This window comes from Nannobrachium achirus (genome assembly GCF_963921795.1).
Source record: "Nannobrachium achirus genome assembly, chromosome: 4".
NCBI classification, from domain to species: domain Eukaryota; kingdom Metazoa; phylum Chordata; class Actinopteri; order Myctophiformes; family Myctophidae; genus Nannobrachium; species Nannobrachium achirus.
This window is the reverse complement of record NC_137813.1, coordinates 40674953-40696685: the sequence shown is the minus strand read 5'-3', so window position 1 is coordinate 40696685 and position 21733 is coordinate 40674953. Positions and strand designations below refer to the sequence as shown.

At 42.8% G+C, this 21733-nt stretch overlaps 1 protein-coding gene across 2 annotated transcripts in view; it reads left to right on the top strand.

Annotated features, from left to right (window-relative positions):
- Positions 1-17079, top strand: part of stat5a (signal transducer and activator of transcription 5a) — an 86473-nt gene extending 69394 nt beyond the window's left edge. The window contains exons 11-20 of one of the 2 annotated variants that reach the window (XM_080724967.1): positions 324-411; positions 1726-1848; positions 3339-3431; positions 4492-4698; positions 7149-7243; positions 8065-8207; positions 8301-8456; positions 9694-9745; positions 11606-11716; positions 13404-17079. In XM_080724967.1, coding sequence (XP_080581093.1) covers positions 324-411; positions 1726-1848; positions 3339-3431; positions 4492-4698; positions 7149-7243; positions 8065-8207; positions 8301-8456; positions 9694-9745; positions 11606-11716; positions 13404-13530 — 1195 coding nt within the window. In that variant the 3' untranslated portion in view covers positions 13531-17079. The remainder of the gene's footprint in view (positions 1-323; positions 412-1725; positions 1849-3338; positions 3432-4491; positions 4699-7148; positions 7244-8064; positions 8208-8300; positions 8457-9693; positions 9746-11605; positions 11717-13403) is intronic. The other variant, XM_080724968.1, reaches the window with a different exon arrangement.
- The last annotated feature ends 4654 nt before the right edge of the window (positions 17080-21733 follow it).

Here is a 21733-nt window from a genome sequence, read left to right as displayed (position 1 = left end):
TAAATACAAAACGAACGGTTGTGGACATAGAAGGTTTCCACCCGACAACAACAATATGCATAGTATTTCACCCATGCTTGGGAACATGAGGTGCTGTCTTGATTGCCCAAGCAGAAATCAAGAGGGAACATCTTTTCCTGAACATGGCCATATAATCGCTTACTCAGTTCCTCCCAAAAGGAGAATATTTTGAGGGTATTTTTTCTTTTGTACTCATTTGTGCCGTGCACAAATGACCCATGCATTTCCTGTGGTGTGTTGATGACCACATCACAGCACAACTAACATGAGTTTCCATTTGATCTGCTTCATCTGTCCTCCAGTGACAGCAGCGGGGAAATTCTCAACAACAACTGTGTGATGGAGTACCACCAAACGACAGGCACTCTCAGCGCCCACTTCAGGAACATGGTGAGTAGGGCTCTCACAATTGTTACATAATAATCGTCTAATCGCGATTATTTGACATAATCACGATTATTTTTCATAATTGTCATAATCGCTTCCATGTTGAAAAATGTGCATATCTTTTTTTTTAAAGTAAAACATTGTGGAAATAGCAGATGTACAGATGCGACGCGTTGTGAGCTTGTAGATCGGCTATTTCCACTATCAATGTTCTTTTTTAAGTATAAAGTTGTCAAATATGTCAGTAATTTCATTGTATATTTAAGGTTATGTGTCGTATCTGCCATGTGCAACTTCAAAGCCTACAAGCCAAACAGAAATGTAATTGTCAACGACAAAAACACAATTAAATTGTTAATCACAATTATTTGAGCGTCAATTAATCGTCATGTAAAATGTCATATCGTGACAGCCCTGATGGTGAGGGTGAAGGCCTTGCCGTGCTCCCAGCAGCGATTAGGTTCACGGTTAAGACTAATTAATACTTTGTTGCACGATGGTGCCACTCGCGGGACAATAACGTTCTCAGGTGAGCCCAAGGCCAGAGCAGAGGTGGGTGGGGTTACATTCTATCATGCCTCCTAGCTCTATACACACTAGTAATGGGCCCCATTCACTAACTGGCTGTAAATAAGGTGTAAATAAAGTTATTTTCTATAAGCACAATCTCACGTCGCAACAAGGCTATTTTTAACTAAAAATATAAAGAATCTACCTGTAAGTCGTTATTGACACTTTAACACATGGGCTGCTCAGGTTTCTAACATTTCTAGCTGTTGCTGCTGCCGCCGTTCACTCACGCTTTATTTTGAAGAGCCTGGGAAGCTTTGTGCATGTGCACGTGGGTGTCCACTGACGATTGAGGAAGATAATCCCTTTGTTTACAAAAGCTTGCGAAACTATAATCCAAACGGGAGCCGACCATCGCGTTATAGTGTCGCCGTGAAAACAATCAGATCTCTGCTTCCCTGGCGTTCTTTTTACCTCATTCAGAGATAAAGCCCTTCTTATGTTTCAAAGTAGAATGGAAAGGAATGTAAGCAGGCTCCGCTATTTCCTCTCCCCCTCTCTCTCTCCCTGCTACGGGGTAACGTAATGGACTCGGGTCATTCAGAGGGCAGGCTGCAGGCACGTACAGTTAACCCTATGTTGCCTCGTCTCTCAACGAGATAACTCCTTTTGGCTTGGTGACACCTAGTGGCCTTAACTCGTCACTGAACGAGTTTGGCTCCCAAGTTGTTAAATTAAACTCAGGATTTTGTGGTGTATGTTTGTCCGATGTCTTCTTTCAACTTGCTGATTTCCCCTGTCATGTAGTCTCTGAAGAGGATCAAGCGGTCGGACCGGCGGGGGGCCGAGTCGGTCACAGAAGAGAAGTTCACCATCCTGTTTGAATCCCAGTTTAGTGTCGGCGGCAATGAGCTTGTGTTTCAAGTTAAGGTACGGACCAGAGATTCTCAAGCGTTTTTGACTTGGGGCACACCTGTAAATAACTTTTACATCAACGGCACCCCTGAATTATGCTGTTATCTTTTAATTGTCATATTATGCTACGTAAATATGCAAATCTTTCCCCTTAAGATACCATTGGAACTGGCTAATAAATAACTTTATACATGACGTTTAACGTCAGAACCCCTAGAACCCCACCATCCCTATTCTGGGCGAACGTTCACCAAAAATAGCTGATCTACAAGCTCACAACGTGTCACGTTGTAACGTGTTGTGAGCTTGTAGATCGGCTATTCTTGGTGTAGATGGAAAAATAACTCGAGTACAGAGCAACTCAGCTCTGTTTTACAAAGCATAGAGCATCTAAGTTGTTAAACTGAAGTGATATTGATGAATTCCATATTCCAGTTCTGAGGCACCCCTGTTCTGCCGTGGCACCTACTTTGAGGTACCCTGGTATAGACCCACGGACAGAGAGGAACAGAGAAGCCTCTGTTAAGTCTTATTGCGACCGTCAGGTTGCAAGTTACTATGAAAAGCTCCATGCCAAACTTTGCACACAGACTCCTTGGCTGGCAAACCACAACCTCCAGCCCTGATTTCTCATATGGCCCTCTTCTAGTGCCACCATGAGGCCGATTTTTGTAAACACATTTTTGGACAGATTTTGCTCTAAAATCATGCAAAGTGGTACACAGTATCTCTAGTCTAAACTAAAGTCATGTCATCAACATGGATCTGTCCCATTTCCCGTATTCCCTCCTGATTGGCTATGATTGCCTTCTAAAGTTTTTGTATGCGACCTGATGGTCGCTTATCTCCCGATTAGGGAGTCTTACTGGTGTACTGTATATTTACAATAGTTGTGTGTCAGTGTCATAGCGAAAAGACTGAAAATAGCCTCACTGAGCTTGTATATTTGTCTGTTTTCAGCACGCCATACAAGTATAAGTCACGCTTTATTCTCAACACAATGATGCTACAGTTTTGTGTGTCTTCTATCATGCGTTTGTCACAGGAACATAGCCTTGAGCATCCACTCCTAAACAAACCATGATGACACACAAACACGCTACCACACTTCACATTGTTTTTATTCATTTTATTTTTGTAAATAGAAATACACTCACTGTATTTATCCAACAATTATTTGTCTGTTTTCAGCACGCCATACAAGTATAAGTCACGCTTTATTCTCAACACAATGATGCTACAGTTTTGTGTGTCTTCTATCATGCGTTTGTCACAGGAACATAGCCTTGAGCATCCACTCCTAAACAAACCATGATGACACACAAACCCGCTACCACACTTCACATTGTTTTTATTCATTTTATTTTTGTAAATAGAAATACACTCACTGTATTTATCCAACAATTATCCATAGACATTCAGCGAAATGTGAAGGTCGCTTGTTGTCACGTGTGTATTGTTAACATTATTGTTTCGCTGATGGACCCCTGTGTTTCCCTGCGCAGACGTTATCACTTCCCGTTGTGGTGATTGTGCATGGGAGCCAAGACAATAACGCTACTGCAACTGTATTGTGGGACAACGCATTCGCAGAGCCTGTAAGTATAAAACACATGCATGTGTCCTTTGAATCTGACCCATACATTCTAGTATGCTGAGCTGATTGTATTTTCTGTGCGTGGGATGTTTCTTATGTGTGATCCACAATCAGTAGTGCTTATCATTTTCTGATTTAGTTTTAGTTTTTTTTAAACCACAACTGATGTTGTTGTGAATTACCCCTTTCTTCTTGTGTGCGGAAAGGCATTGCAGGCATTGCAGCCATTTGCATGTCTAAAATTATGAAATTATAACATCTGGTAACCAGTACTGTGTTCTTTAGTTCGGGTACCCTGAATGAATAACATCTGATATATTTTCATCATACCTTTAAACCTGTGTTCAGAAATGTCAGAAAGACTTACTGTGTTATTTTTCCCCAACATGCGTGCACACATGCATAGTATACGTGCATTTTTTTTGGACCTGCTCTGTAACATGCAGGGGCGTCACAAGGCCCCCCCCCCCCCCCCCTTGTGACTGAGTTACTAGGGCCCAAGGTGGAGGGGCCTGGAATTAGTTTATACTTTAGCTATTGAAAAATAGCAGATATACAAGCTCATAGCGCGGCACCGAGGGCCACGCTGCGAGCTACAGTAGATCTGCTATTTTTGAAAAATGTGTGCAAATCTTTGAATGTGTATTTTGAAAACGTCAAATTTTGCATCTGTGGGGGGTCGCTGGAACTAAATATTTTGAGATGGGGGTCCGTGGCCAAATGCATATCATTTTGGGGGTCCTTCACGTGAAAATGTTTGAGACCCACTGACATAGAAACATAGGCTTTTCAAAAAACCTTAGAAGGATTTGAAATATTCATAGACTTGCACAAATTTTCACGATAAAAAAAAAATGGCAGATCTGCAAGTTCGCAGCGTGGCACTCGGTGCCGCGCTGTGAGCTTGTATATCTGCTATTTTTCAACTGTTAAAGCACCCAGGGCCCAGAATTTGGTGTGCGACACCCCTGTCTGTATCATGTGATAGTGTTTTGGCACGCTGCTTGCTTGCCAGACGTGATAAAGCTCATGTGGACTGTGCTGTCTGTCTGCGCCTCCAGGGACGGGTGCCCTTCCTGGTGCCTGATAAGGTGCTGTGGCCGCAGCTGTGTGATGCTCTCAACATGAAGTACAAGGCCGAGGTTCAGAGCAACAGAGGGCTGTCTGAGGAGAACCTGGTCTTCCTGGCGCAGAAGGCCTTCAGCAGCTGCAGCAACAACCCCGACGACTACCGCAACATGACAATGACCTGGTCCCAGTTCAACAGGGTCAGTGCCACTCTGGGCTATTAGGAATGGGACGATAACCGTTATTATCGTTTATCGTGATGAAAAACCCAACTCACAATACAGTATTGTGGAGATGTAATTCATCGTGAAATTGTCCTCCATCATTGCCATTATTCTGTCAATTACCTTTACCATTAGTTGAGTAATATTGATTATTTTATTAACATCTTTCTTTTTTACAATCAATTAAATCAATTAGTTTGATTAGAACTGTTGCACCACCACTCTGTTTATCTTTGTGTCTCACACTCTCTGTCTTCCTCCATCTGTCTCTGAGTCATTCTCTCTCTCTCTCTCTCTCTCTCTCTCTCTCTCTCTCTCTCTCTCTCTCTCTCTCTCTCTCTCTCTCTCTCTCTCTCTCACACACACACACACACACACACACACACACACACACACACACACACACACACACACACATGCACACACCATCAACTGACTGTTAGCTTCAGTTCCAGGTATGTCCGTGGCTGGGTGGCTGGCTGGCCGTGTCCGTAGCCTGGCAATACCTTGAGTGGCCACACACAACACACTAGTTAAAGGAGGGGCGCTGTTTTGTGCAGGCCAGGCACACTCACCACTCACTCACAGGCACAGTTTACTCACTCACTCACTCACTCACTCACATAGGGTACAGCTGCTCAAATTCACCGCTCCACTTCGAACCGAGGTTTGATTTTTTAAGTGTTTACCAGCTTGTGGTGCTAAACAATAGAACCCCCGCTGGCAGCAGGGGAGGAGGTGTTGCTCTCCTGGGCCAAAGGTTAGGGTTAGAGAGAATTTACCTGTCAATTTGACTGATAAATGCAGTCAGAGTGGAAGTGATTTTTTTTCAGTCACCCGAGTGTTAACCCAATGGGGAGTCTGCCATTCCCATACTCTGAACGGCTGTATTACATTGTCCCTGACGGAGTGACTGATTCTGTCAGCGCAACTCCCTCATCTGAATGTCCTCTCAAGCTATGGGATCACAACTGGCAGCTCTACATAAAGAGGGAAATGTGCATCAGTTTGTTCTATAATTGTCTCCGCCAGGCCGAAGGCCGATGTTTTGACCCCTGTCCGTCGGCTATTACACAGATTTTTCATATTCCACCCTGGTTGGCTAAGAAATCTAAAGTTTGCAGGACCTGTTTTGAACAAAATGCCTTCCAAGATTGACCTCTACTCCAAGGAGCACATTGTTCTAATCTAGTGTAAACATGTTTTATTGATTTATGGCCCTGACAGCACAGTTTACTGAGAGCACCACCACATCTGACAACGTTGTCTGTCTGATACATTATTAGACTTTTACCAGAAACTCAGCCGCAAAGAGGCACTCGGGTCAGGATTATATTAGATAAGAATTAATAGATTAATAAAAATATCTCTGAAATACTGTTCAAAGGAGTTGAATTATGGATTATTATAGATGTTTGACAGCATCTTTCTAGTTGTTCTGTACTGGTTTGCCCCACATGCTGAACTAAGGATACCACTAAGGCTGTATGCAGTTTGGTCCGTTTGGCCATGTCAACAAAGACCTGTATTCTCTTAATATGGACCTGAGTCAGAGCACCTCATGTGGGTAGCAGTCATGCTGATGGGTCTGTTTGTCCAGACAGCCAATGGCTAATTTAGCTGGAAGCCTCATTGGCTCGCTTGAAGCAGCCGCTTGGGGGGGTGGGCGGGTACACTCAACATTCACTACACACCATCCGTCTCCCTCATTAGATTACAGGAACATCTAATTTCAGCCGGTTCACACACTACTACGTGCACATGCACATGCACGTACACATGCACTTACATGTGCATGTGCAGAGTGACGCTCTCTCTCTCACTCTCTTTCTGTCTCTCTCATATAGCCACACAGAGGTGGAAAAAGTACTCACATGTTTTACTTAAGTAAAAGTATCACTACCGCAATCTAGAAATACTATTACAAGTAAAAGTACGGAATTCAAAATGTACTTGAGTAAAAGTATGAAAGTGTTGGTATTAAAACGTACTTATTTTAAAGTACCAAAAGTAAGTATCAAAAGTAAGTACAAAAAATTGCAAATCTTCAAGCTGACAACGTGTCGTTGTGAAAAAGTACAATATTTGGATCCGAGATGTTCGTGGAATAGAAGTAAAAGTATTGGAAATTCTCAAGTAAAGTACAAATAACTCAAAACTGTACTTAAGCACAGTACTTACTTAGTTACTTTACACCACTGTAAACACACATTTGGAACGGCTGTGTGTGTGTTGCTGTGTCCTGATTAAACCTGCAGGTAATTGAGGACATGTTGTTCTCTCTCTCCCTGGGCCGCCTCTGGTCTCTGGGAACTCGCATGACCTTCAGAAGACCAGTGTGTCTGTCTGTGTATGTACAGAGTGTATGTGTGTACGTACAAGCACAGCGTTGGCTTACAAAGCTTCCCTTCCCCCCTGTCCTACAGGAAAGCCTGCCAGGGAGGAACTTCACGTTTTGGCAGTGGTTTGACGGCGTGATGGAACTGACCAAGAAGCACCTCAAGCCACACTGGAATGATGGGTGAGGAGAGTGACGGAGGTCACCATCAATGTCACTCTTCCATTTAAAACCCATTAAGACCTGGAACCACTCTAACCATTATTTTATGCTTTAACTATTAAAAAATAGCAGATATACAAGCATCGAAAGCCATGCTGCAAGCTTGTAGATCAGCTTGTAGATCTGCTAGTTTTTTAAAATTGTGAATTTGTTAAAAAAATCGCAATTTTCTTTTGTGATATTTTTGTTTGTTGAAGCAACCATTTGTAACTCAAATATTTGCTTCTGGGAGGTCGCTGGAACAATATATTAAGTACTTTTGGGGGTCCTTGACATGAAAAAACACTGATTTAGAAGAAGAATTTAGAAGACATTGAATTAGGTCAATATATTCAAAGACTTTTTCACTGGTGAAATGGTGAATGTTTCTAAGTGTGGGTGTTTCGGAATGGAAAGCTGCCCCCGGGATATTTAGATAAAAAAAAACTCACTCATTGATTATCTTGAATACCAAAATATTTATATGCGATTAAACATGCAAGCCTCTGATTAATTAGATAATGTTTTTAATCGAGTCCCAGCCATATATTTTCTTTATTCATTGGCATCCAAACAGCCTGTTTCTGTGTGGATAAATAGATATCTACACTCAACCAGTACAGACTGGATGTGACATCCCCCTCCTCTTTTTCAATCTCCATAACAGCCAGTGGTCCACACACTTGTTGAATTTTCCATGGCAACCTGGAGATATCCCTACCTGCAAATGTGGTGCATTAAGATGAAACAAGAGGGGTGAGAGAGAACACGTGACAATTGAATTCTCTCTTTCTCTCTTTCAGTGCTATTCTGGGCTTTGTGAACAAGCAGCAGGCTCAGGACATGCTGATGTCTAAACCCAATGGTACGTTCCTTCTGCGCTTCAGCGACTCTGAAATCGGTGGCATCACCATCGCCTGGGTGGCGGAGAACCCCAACAAAGCAGGTACACAGTGCACTGAGCGTTGTTGTCGATGTTATTGATGGTTGCCAAGCCTGAAAATACAATAATTAACGTTCATATTTTTTGAATCATCAGGGGAGAGAATGGTTTGGAATCTCATGCCATACACAACCAAAGACTTCTCCATTCGTTCTCTGGCCGACCGCATCAGCGACCTCAACCACCTACTGTTCCTGTACCCTGACAGACCCAAGGATGAGGTCTTCTCCAAATATTACACCCCACCGCTCTGTACGCAAACCTTCTTTTCCTAACCTGCAAAATCATGTTCATTTACACCACATGTTGCATGTGGTCGCTGTCCGGTGGGGGGAACCTTGTATGTCCATAACAGGAAATGAATGCAATGTATTTATTATTCCTAACTTTAGCTTGGCACTGTCACACGATGTGGTAGGAAATTGTGCATTATGAAAGGAACTAAAAAGACTAGAAAAGGTGCTCAAAGTGGTCCACTGCTGCAAACGTTGGAAGCCTATGTTAGCCAATCGGCATGGAATATGACAAATCGGACAGATCTGTCTTGATCACATGAATATATAAAAAAAAATATTTTGCAAAGATCTGCCTCCTGGTGGCGCTATAATAGGCCGATCTGAATACTTTGGGGCATGGGTTTTGCTCTGGAATCCAGGGAGTCTACAGTATGTGCACAGTTTCACGTCGATCTTTTCTCACAGTGTGGTGTTCCTGCAAACGTATTCCCCACTGGAAAAGAAATTGGTTCTACTTCTGCCACTCCTTCCGTTGCGCTCGCAATAAACAATAGTTACACCTATTAAGAGCGAGTTAAGAGCTACAATCTATTTGTGTTTGTTTCGCTGGTGGATGTAAACAGACCGCATGACGAAACTTCCCTTAAACGCAGCACTTCCGCCAAATTTTAGCGCTTCCGTTAAGACAGCGCACAGCGCAGGTCTTGCACAGCGTGGCCGGAGGAGATCGTCTTGGCCACGCCTTGGAGAGCCTGACAATGACAATGAATAGCATACAGTACATAGAAGCAAACTTCCCTTTAAGCTGCACAGTAAAGTTAAGTTAAGTTACTTTTATTGCCACACAACCAAGTTGGTGGTATTTGGTTTCAGTACATAATATTATGTGTTGCAGCTCTGACAAAAACAAGGAACAAAACAAGTACATGTAGACATTTATACCATTACCACTACCAACAATAAAAACATGAAAACAGAAAAAGGACAGACAAGCGGCGTGTCCTGTGAATTGTTTTATTTTTATTTTTGTTTATTTTATTTTTTATTTCGTTCATATTATATTTATATTATATATAGTAAAATCCTTTTATCCATTTGTAATGTTTGTAAAACACTCCAGGATTGTAAAAATGTAACCAAATGGACTTGTTACTTAGATGTGTACATTCTCAGAGTTAAATGAACACTGTACTGTATTAACAATTGTACTGTGTGACAGCTCTATGACAACCACAACTGTCTGTCTCTTCCAGCCAAAGCGGTGGACGGCTATGTCAAACCCCAGATCAAGCAAGTGGTACCAGAGTAAGTGTCTCCCCCCTTCCATACTCTTGTCCTCTATCCTAGTGGTTCTCAACCTGCGGGTCCCCAAATGATTTTGGGGGTCCCCAGATGATGAACTCAATGTGCTGTTTTCTCACTCAACAGTAAACAAACCAACACAAGGTTTTAAGTGTATAGCACAGGGGTCTTCAACGTTTTCAGGCCAAGGACCCCTTAGTCGAGAGAGAGATGAAGCAGGGACCCCCACAACCCATAGATACCATATAGTTTAGTCGTTTGACAGCACAATCATCAGTGTATTTTGGGTTCATCTAAATTTGTGTTTCCAGATATTTAACCACTTGAAACGTCAACACTTAATAAACTTGACCTTTCACTCTGTAATTAGTCTGCTCTTTTTTCCCCCCTCTACACCAAACCTCTTTGCCTAAAATAGCCGATCTACAAGCTCACAACGCCTCGCAGCGCGAGGCGTTGTGAGCTTGTAGATCTGCTATTTTTGGCTAAAGTTCTCAGAATATGGATATTAGGGATCAAGTGGTTAATATAAAAAAGGAGAAAAAAGGTTTCTATCACACAAAGATTTGGAGGACCCCCTGTAGTAACTCTGAGGACCCCCTAGGGGTCCCGGACCCCCTGTTGAAGACTCCTGGTATAGCACATTTCTAAAGTGACACTTTAAGGACTTTTTAATACCTCTGAAATGACAAATTAAACATTGGCCAAATTGTCAAATTGTCAAAAAACAGAAGCAGAGGGAGAGAACCGCTGCTCTATCCCTCCATTCTACCATTCCTCTTCTTTCCACCTCCCACCCCCCACTGAGGCAGCGTTTAGTGTCAATCATCAAACATTGGTTCCTGAATCCAGATCAACCATTAGTTGGCTATTACTGTTGAAGGAGGCCAATTAGAGCATGCATGGGTCCCTGGGCTCGTTGTGTCCTCATCATTACAGTTTGGCTTGTTAGTTAGCGGCCATGGCGGGCCCCGCCGAGTGCTGCTCTCTGCCCCCACCGCCCCCCCCCACCACCCCCCCATCACCACCCCCCCATCACCCTAGCTGATCCACCCTCAGACCAGCGGGTGCCAATAATGAGGCGGCTGATACGCACCTCGAGGCAGTTGCTTTGGCAACTATACTGAAGACAGGCTTTTTATCTGACATGTTGTGGGTGTGTGTGTGTGTGTGTGTGTGGCAATGTTGTTTTTGACAGCAAATTTTGATTTCGTTTTAGTCATAGTCTTTTGAATAAAATGTCATTTAGTTGTAGTCATAGAAGAAGAAGAAGAATTTACCTACGTCATCCCACGAGGGAAATTCAGTTTTCAGCTTAACCCAGCTGAACCCAGTGTTGCCCACAAGGATCGCGGGGGAGGGGAGCAGTGATAGCTGGAGCGGGGAATCGTACCTGCGATTTAGTCACCTGAAAAGTTTTAGTTTTAGTCTAATTTTAGTCAACTAAATATCATAAGATTTTAGGCGACTAAATCTACAGTTGATTTAGTCAACTGAAATGTATTTTGGCAGGCCTTTATGGCATCGTAATGACCGATTTTACACTCGGTTGTGTGCTGAAAATAGCAGATCTACAAGCTCACAACGCGTCGCGGCGCGTTGTGAGCTTGTAGATCGGCTATTGTCAGCATGCAACACCTGAGAGCAACCAAACTCCACTAGTCCCTCCCTAACGTTTTAGTCTAGTTTTTATTTTGTTGACGAAATTGTCAATATATTTAGTCTTAGTTTTAGTCATCACAGCTTAGTTTTTATTTAGTTTTCGTCAGTGAAAAAAACATTCAGTCAACAAACATTTTTCGTCAGAGTTCTAGTCGACGAAATCAACACTGGTGTGTGGCCTTGTGCTCGTCTCCTCCACAGGTTCACTACAGCAAATCCTGACCCGGCGGGCGGCAACCCCACCTACATGGATCACGGAGCCTCCCCGGCACCCATCAATCATCCTCATACCTATGCAATATACCCACCCGCGTGAGTCAACAAGACACTATCTCCTCTCTCTCTCTCTCTCTCTCTCTCTCTCTCTCTCTCTCTCTCTCTGGCACGTGCACACATAGACATCAAAGGGGGCTTGAGCCCCTGCCCTTTTATCCATCTGTAAAAAGTGCCCTCTCCAGACCATGAATGCAGTTTTTACTATGGTGAAAGAAACATAAATGCCCTATTTCCATGCCATACCAGAAGGCAGCATTCAAGAGAATTGCCTTGTCCAAACTCTCCTGACCTTGAATGTAGCATCTTATGTTGAAAGAATTGCCCTCTCTGTGTGACTCTACAGTGTGTAGAAATACAAGCTGTACACCTCTCGTCTCCAGTATTGACTTGATTATGCTTAGCTTAGTGTGGTAAACTAAAATGCCCTTTTAGAAATGTCAGCCCCTGCCTCTGTAACATTCTCTGCACGTCCCTGCTCTGTATTAATTTGTATGTTCAAACATGCATGTGAAAGCGTGTCTCTGTTTCTGCTGACCGAAAATCACCATTCATAATGATGATAACGTGTACATTAGAGCACTTAGGCTCTAATGTAGTCTGGCGGCGCATTGTTGGTTCGAGTCCCGTTCCCGACGATCTTTGCTGCATGTCTCTCCCCTTCTCTCTATCCATATTTCCTGTCTATCTCTACTATAAATAAAGGCAGAAAGAAAATGTGGCAATGTCTTATGTGGTATGTGCCTGGACCAGTACGCCAGCGGGCGCCCCCTAGATCTGCTATTTTCAAAAGAGTTTTAGACATTTTAGACATTTGAAGTTGTGAAATGTGACATTCTGCATAAGTAGAAATACTTTTGATACCAATACTTTTGCCAGTAAATTTTGAGTTACTTGTAACAGAATATTTCTACATTGCAGTATTGATACTTTTACTTTATTTTTTATTTTTTATATAATTTCTATCTCACGATTTTGTAACACATTTTCACCCAGTGCAAATTACCTATGTAATCCTGGGCTCTGCTCTCCCTCTGCCGCGCCTGGGGAGACAACAGACTGACCTCATGATTCTGAGTAGCTCAAGTTGCTTCTTTTCACCTGACGGGGGATTTCCCCGGTTTGGACGTAGCGCGTGGAAGGAACACGTTATTCCAACCAGTTCCTTTCCCCTCCATCAGGCGCCCCAGCTGGCCAGGGGGAGGCATTATAGAGACCAGGATTACTGCATGTTTTTGTGAGGGTATCTACCCTAGGAGACATGGGGAGTAGGGCTGTCACAATTATTACATAATCGTCTAATCGTGATTATTTGACATTATCGCAATTATTTTGTCATAATCGTGAATGTTGAAAAATGTCCGAAATAGTGGAAATAGCAGATCTACAAGCTCACGCGACGCGTTGTGAGCTTGTAGATCGGCTTCCACTATCAAAGTTATTTTTTAAGTAGTAAGTCGTCAAATATGTCAGTAATTTCTTTGTATATTTAGGTTGTGTGTCATATCTACCATGTACAACTTCAAAGCCTAAAAGCCAAACAAAAATGTAATTATCAACGACAAAAACACAATTAAATCGTTAATCGCCAATTATTTGAGTGACAATTAATCGTCATGTAAAATGTCATATCGTGACAGCCCTAATGGGGAGAACATGCAAACTCCCACCTACCTACTTTTACTTTTACTCATGTGTGGTCTTGTTCCTCTGGGTGTCTGTGAAGCAGGACTGACTCCATGCTGGATGCAGAGGGGGACTTTGACCTGGACGACACCATGGACGTGGCCAGGCACGTGGAGGAACTGCTGCGGCGGCCCATGGAGAGCCAGTGGAGCGGCCAGCAGTCCTGACCCCTCACCTCTGACCCCCAAAACCACACCAAAATGAACCCTGCCTCCCAGTCCCAACTCCCTTTGCTCATGGATTTTAATTCCATTCATGTGTCATGATTCTTTTTTTTGTTTTGTTTTGTTTTGTTTTTCTTCTTCAGATAGCTATAATGTGAAATGTTACTAATGGTTGTGATTGTTTTTTGTTTTCAGCATGAAAGCATGCATGTCGGTGACTTCTTTTAGTTTTTTACTTTTTATTCGTGTCCATAAGTGTTTGTAAAACGGACTACCATGTTACAGTATTGTGAAAAGAAAGAAGAATCTCATTCACAGCGTGCATGCATTTTCAGTTGATTTTGAACAGAAAGGTTTTTAAAAACAAAAAAAACTAAAGTATCTACTGTATGAAGCCAATTTAACGATTGTACTGTTTCATTTTGATTTTTGTTTTCTTTGTAAATGGTTTATCTATATTTTGATATGGACGTTTGAAACCTGCCCTTTGACAAAAATATAGAACTTTAATGAAGAGTTTTGCTCTTGCGCTTGACAATATAATCACAGTTGTTGCTGAACTGGAGTTTCAATCAGTTGTTAACGTCCATATACACCAGGGTTCCCCAATTAGTTTTCCCCAAGGGCCGAATTATGTCTAGGGTACCAAGCCGAGGGCCACAACATTGCAGAGGGCGACGGTGGCGTTCCCGCTACTCCAGCGACAGTTTTCGTCGTTGTCGGGTGAAAATCTTGTATGTCCAAAACCGTTTTGAAAAATGATTTAAACTAGTGAAAACAGCCGATCTACAAGCACACAACGTGTCGCGGTGCGAGGCGTTGTGCTTGTAGATCTGCTGTTTTCACTACTTTTGTGCGACGGCCTTGTATGATTTGCGAAAGAACGTACACATTTGGAGATACGAGATTTCCACCCGACAACGACGATATACTAGTGTTGTTGCTGCTCTTATACCACCATTATTACTGGGGTTGGTGTGGGCCAGACAGTAGCCCCCCGGCCCGCGGGCCGCCTATTGGGGAACCCTGATATACACTAACCTAAACGCAGGAGGACTCTCCTGTTGCTCTCTGTGTAGCACGCGCACACCACACACACACACACACACACACACACACACACACACAGTAGGGACATGTGCACAATTTTATGACGTGTTTGTTCGGATTTGTTCACCAGCTGAAACCAGGGGGCCTTGTGCTTCTTGCTCACAGGGCTATAACGTCTTGTGTTTGCACAGAGAAAAACAAATCTAAAGAATTTCTCTGGCGCTGCCTGCTTATCCTCTCTGGGCCCCCCCCCACCCATCTCATCTGTTCCACTCATCAATGCTACCTCGCATTACTCCTCTGCCGGTTGTTGTTACTAAAGCCTAATTCAAAGCTTTGTTAAACAATGTTATCGCTCGCAAAAAAAAAAAAAAAGATTTACAGTTTTAAGGTTGCAGTTTTTCCACAACTCACTCTCATACAGTAGGCTATAGGTACATTCATAAGTGTTCCTCCTTGCGATTTGTTGTTACATGTGATGCTGGGATGATCCTCTGTCTGCTATAGAGCTGGCTGCTTGTTGAGCTTAATTGTGATTGTTTTAAATACGTGATGGAAGCATCAGCATTTTGTTTTAATTCTCCCTTTTCTTTCAGTCATGTCAATTCCCATTTCCCCCCATGTAGTCCCTGGCACTGCTGACCCCTAATGTTTGGTCTCATGGAAGGAGTGGACAACCACGTGTCTCCACGGACACACGTGACGATGTCACCAGTCACTTCACCTGACAGTGAGGAGTTTCATTAGGACGTAACACATGTGGAGGGCTATCCTTCCTAGTTCCACTCCCTGCTGAACAGAGAGCCCCAACCAACCTGTAGGGGTCGCTAGTGTGGCGACAGAGAACACTCTCCCCAACAGCGACAGAGAACACTCTCCCCAACAGCGACAGAGAACACTCTCCCCAACAGCCACAGAGAACACTCTCCCCAACAGGCTTATCACCCAGGGACATGCTGGGCCCCTGATTCAGCCAGGGAAAAAGAGTTTGAGAGGCCCTCATTGCGTGCTATAGAGAGAGATCTCTCTCTATAGCGCTGCTGCTACTCAAAGATTTGCCATTTCAGATCATGGCAAGTGACAAACAAGCCTGTGGGCCAATTACATGAGTTATATTTCGTCGTTGTCGGGTGGAAACCTTGTATGTCCAAAACCGTTTTGTATTTATCATTTTAAAAATGATTTAAACTAGTGAAAACAACCGATCTACAAGCACACAACGCCTCGCACCGCGAGGCATTGTGTGCTTGTAGATCTGCTGTTTTCACTACTTTTGTGCGACGGCCTTGTATGATGAAGCAGGGCTTTGCTTTGCGAAAAAATCTACACTTTTGAAACTTGGAGATACGAGAATGGCCGGCCTGGACCGGCCGGGAATGAACCGGCCGCTCGGGAGTTGTCCCGCTTTCCCCAATGGCCAGCACGTCCCTGTTACCACCACCCGTGAACACTGCCAATTGTTTTAGTTGGAGCACTCAGCCAAACCGTGGAGGATTTGACTCCAGTCTCCACGGTCGTGGAAGAAACTTTACTCCTGCTACACCTGGGAGGATGCTTCCTGGACCATCAAGCATTTTCACGTCAGATCACTTGTGTACTTAAACTGCTGTAGACTCTAGTGAACTACAGGCTGCCCTCATCCATCTGACCCTCTGGTAAAATCCTCAGTGTTAATTTAGCCTCATATTACATTTGTAGAAATGAAAATGTATACTCTGCGTTCAACGACCGGCGTCCCCCAGGGATCTGTACTTGGCCCCCTTCTTCACTTATTTTCGCTGAATGTACGCCCCCCCAGAAAGGGACGCAATGGGTTCAAGTGGTTAATTAAAACTTAAACCGTGTGCTCAAACGTGTACACCGGGCAGGTGCACGTATGTGACGACAAGGCAATGCCAGCAACTGACATCCATAGGCTTCTGAAGCAGTTGATCTGGCTTCGAATAATTGGACATCCTCTTCGGTCCCGGGCCATTCAGGGGCCATTTATAGAAAACACAAAGATTATTGTAGACAGGCTTTAGTGTTGTGTGTCTCCTTTTCTGGTGTTGTTTATATATACAGTATAAAGTTATTTTGCAGTCAAAATGTTGTTTTGATTCTGTGTCCCCTGTTCCGCCATGTGGCTCTTTGCTGTGTCTTCAATATTCCCACAGGAAACAAATACAGACAAATGTCTCAGACAGTTAATTCATGCCATAAAGGCTCGTCACTGATTTCAAAGCACATGAGGCTGGACCTCATCATGTCCAGCAGGTGGCTGGTTTAATAGCTAGAATATGACACTAATGGGACATAGTTAGGGGTTTGAGATAGCAATTCAAGGCAGGGTTAAAGCTTTGATTTCTGCTTGGGCCATGTATTAAAAAAATAGAAAATGAAAAAGATGGTACTGTGGCTTTAGCAAGCTGCCATTCAGCTGTAGTTAGTTATCCTACTTTTGAGATCCTCTGACATGAACTGGAGACTATTGATTGGAATAAAAATATGTTTTCAAATGTATCAATGTCTCTTTATTAACATTTTGTTTTCTCAATAGATGTAGATGTATAATTATTTTGCCACTCAAATGGTTTAGCTGAAATGCTGACAGAACTGTCTGGATTTGGTATAAGAAAATGGCCGCCCATTCATTTCATCCTGATTTCAACCAGCGAATACAGTGCTCATATCGAGCAGCCAATCGCCTCACACACTGTGAATGGAAGGTTATCACTTGAAGCAAAACAAACTGTTCCCTGGGTAGCAAATCGCTTACACACATTTTGTAAATAGTATTGCTACCCTATTTTGCAGGCTACATATCTGTCAGTCTCACTTGCGCTATATTCTTTTTATATTATTAAATGTAGACTATTTTTAACTGCGTCTTCTAGATTTCGAGCGAATCTTGAATTGAGGGAAGGGAGCTAGTCTGCTGCATCTTATTTCAATACATTTGAAATGTGCCGCTTTTAATCATATGTGCTTTGTAAGGCTTGCAGTGCAGAGTGCCCTGTCCTGCGGAGATTAATTGTCTCTGTGCATAACTGTAGCCGTGAGTTTCTTGAAGGTGGCATTCCGCCATTTCCTATCCACCTCTTTCCGCGGGAATTTACTGGAGAATGTTTTGCACCACACTGCACCACACTTCCTGTTAACAGCAGACATACAAGCTCACGTCGCGTCGCAGATGCAGCCGTTGTGAGCTTGTAGATCACACTCGGCTGCGGCGCCGGAAGCTCCGTCCAATTTCTGCGCAATGCATGATGGGATGTTGGAAACTTGTGGATACGGTTCATTTTCCCATAGCTTTGTTTGACTGCTGGCTCAGCATATTTGAGCCAGAGACACATTATGAAGATGTCACGTGTTTACTGTTTAAATCTGCTGCTGAGCCCATAGATATATATCTATGGCTGAGCCAACCAAATGAAGCTATGGGAAACTGAACCAGGAACAGGAAACGGGTATGCCACCTTCTTGAAACCCGTGTCTACGGTTATGTACATGAGTCTAAAGCTTAATTTATTTTACTGGATGTGTGTGCACTGTGCAGTGCTCATTCTGCTCACTATTTAGAATAAAGTGTGAATTATAATTATGTATCTAGGCATTCGCATAGTGTGGTCTTTTGTATGAATGGAACTGTAACTGTCTGAGCTAACTCCTCTGGGTTAACATACCATTGACACGGCCTGTGTTACTGCATAATGCTTATGAAATAAACGGAAGTGGTTTCTACTTGGTGTGAGTGAGTTTGGTTCATGTCCAACCTGTTACATCTACAGTAGCCTTTGCCATATCCTAGTAGTAGTAGTCTACCAGGCCTAGCCCCCTTTCAGTCGGGGTCAGTCATCCAATCCATATTACAGATAACAGATAGGGCTTTTGTGACCAACTGCATAAGTAAAAATGTACGAATGTTATATATTTCAAAAGATATTTTATAATGAAATTGACATCTCTCTCTCTCTCTTAGTGGCCTTGTGGTTAGAGTGTCCGCCCTGAGAATGGAAGGTCGGGGTCATACCAAAGACTCTGAAAAATGGGACCCGGTGCCTCCCTGCTTGGCACTCAGCATCAAGGGTTGGATTGGGGGCAAGACCCTGTGACATGGTGCATACTAGCGTCATGTCCAGGCTCCAGGGGGTGTAGGCTACTTATGTACATCAAGCTGCCTCAACAGGACATGGGCCTCATGGCTCGGCAAGGCTTACTTATATAAACAAACACATCTTAGAAATACCATAAATGAAAAATTATAAAGAAAATAGACAATCTACAAATTCGCAATTCGGTATGAAGCAAGGCGTTGTGTGCTTGTAGATCTGCCATTTTCACTATAGTCCCAGGCAAACGTCTAATCTCTCTTTTGGGTCTCGGCCTGAAATGTTTGGGAACCACTGCCTTAGAGTGTACAAATACAAATGAAATGTTAAGTGTTGAGCAAAATGCTATTTTCTCATTGTCTTTGTGAATAAATGATCATTGCCCTTGATCTGGGGAGGGAGTTCTGTCAGGACTTCCACCCTTTCCAGAGCGGTCATCTATTGAATGACCCGTCCTGTCTTCTTGCCTAGCCTAGCCTAATCAGGGGCGAACATTCAGTGGAAATAGATACAATCTACAATTCAAGCTCACAATGATTTGCTACATGATGTGAGCTTGTAGATGGCTATTTTCATCAAAATTTGGTGTAGAGGGAATAAAGGAGGTATTAGTATAGGCCCTCTGTCCCCTGAGGCTGGGGGACTCCAGTCATACAGTGTTCTGTGTAGGATTTAGGTCGTTTTCCTGGGCGCCATCTCCAGTTCATTATGTCACCACTAGATGTCATCAAAGTCCAGAGAAATTCAGTTATCTATAGCTTTAGAGCAAGACTGGGGAGGCCATGATGTGTGAGAAAGTGGTATATTTAGGCCAGGGGTGGGCAACTTTGATGATGTAGAGGGCCAATATATTTCCAAACTCACTCAAGAGGGCCACATTGCATATACCGTCAGGCAGAAACCCTATACATAATCGGGGGATATCTGGGTCAGTGACGTGACGCCCCAAAAAACATGTTTTTTAAAAAACTTTAAATAGCAGGCATAAAAATTATTTACTTTTGTTCTACTCACTCTCAACTTTATGGAAACACATTTTGTTTTTAGATATTTTATTGGAATCAGACTTTATTGAGCAGTTTGTTGTACTTGTGCCTAAAACCGTCATCTGGTGTGACATGACAATAATTGTTCATGAAATGAAAATGGAGTACACCTTTCTTAAGTTACTCACTTTATCAAAGTCCTTTATCATAACTAACCTGTGATCCACTATAGTTTTGTGAAAATTAATTGAATCTGTATATTTTTTTCATAATAAACACTCTGTGTGAGGCCCATGTTGTCGATCTTTCAACATATTTTAATTTTATTCTGACAAAAACTTTCTTTAAAATTACACAAATATTTGTGACTCTTCCTGATACTATTTTCTATGTAAACCATACACATTTTTTCGGTTTCATCATAAAGGTATGATTTCTCACTATTTGGAATGTCACACCAGATGACTTAGTGTCACACCAGATGACCATATCTTCATGTGTCAAAGCAAACTGTGTTTTAACCTACCTATTAGTGAGTACTGAACTTTACTGATTGATTAAACAATTACCCAGGAAAAACAGCAACAGTAAAATTGCTTTAACATTAAATAACATGGCCTTAATATTTCTGAACAGGATAGTATTGTTGGGCCTTAACATAGGATAACAAAGAATTGTAGTTGTAGATGGATGATGAGGATGTGCACAGGAATGCTACGCACACCTAAGTCTTCTGCCGGCCCACGGCAGAAGGATCTTAAAGAGACAATAAGGTGCATAGCCACACTGGGAGCCAAGGCAACATTTTATTAACACCAATTATTGGAAACAACTCAGCATTCAGGTGTATTACTTTTTTCCGAAGTCTCCTGAACTTGAACACAGCATTTTGAGTTGAACAAATTTATTTACGAATCATGTCGTTACACCACATCTCCACTAGCTAAAGAGTGCTGGGTTGTGCAACTCCGAAAATAGCTGATCTACAAGCTCTCGCAGCACAATGCGTTGAGAGCTTGTAGATCAGCTATTTTCGCTATGTTTGTCTCGGGTCCTACCTTACCTCATTGTCCAGTCCAGTGAGTGAAAGTACAAAAGTATTAGTTTAGATTAGAATAGACATTTAGACTGCATTGTACATCAGCCAGTCACATTTGGTGAGGGTATAGACATTTAGACTGTATTGTACATCAGCCAGTCACATTTGGTGAGGGTAGCAAACCGTTTGCCCTGTTGCGGTTCTGCTATGCCACAGACAACTTCCTGCTCTTTGTAGAAAATGCAGTCTCGCCCCTTTGGCCAGACAAAACCATTTTTCATTTTTCCAAGTTGATTCATGCAGTTTATCTCTAGCCCCTCCTTATTAATGGTAACAATCTGCCCCACATATGGCTTTCCCTCATATTTGATTATGACAAACTGTCCTTGTGTGTATTCATCTGAGGAGGTGTCTGAATCCTCAGCTTGGGCCTCTCCAATAGATGCACTTGTGTCCAGCACCCGAGTAGAAGACCTTCAGGAGGAGACATTTAAATGTAATTTATTTGTCAGGTAGATTGTTTTTAGTAGTAAAATGTAATTACTAGCAAGTCCTCAAGTTTGCCAAGTATGTTATACTCACTGAGCTCCGGAAGCTGTTTTGGGCCTGCAGCTGACCTGGGAAGGGGGCAGTTCCGCAGATGGGCCACCACTTAGTTAAGGAAGAAAAGGAATGAATGGATGACATAAGTTACTTTATTGTCATTAAACAGGTACAATTACAGGTATCATAAAATTGGCAAAGAGAATGATTTAGTTATACTTACTCATCACTTGTCTTGTCACCTGGCACCTCAGCCCTGGAGACTTGGTCGAACTGTAATTTCCGTGGGTTGTGACAGGTGCAGATCTGAGGAAACTGGCAGAAACAACTCAGGTCTCTGTAAACTATCTTTCCCGGGAAGATAGAAAGAACCTGGTGCGTAGTGCTGATGCCAGTCACTGGACGCACTGATGGAGGGACCATTTCATCCATGTTGGATATCTTCTCTTCTTCGATCCACATGACAGTGACTTTTTCAGAGGACTTCTGTAAATACT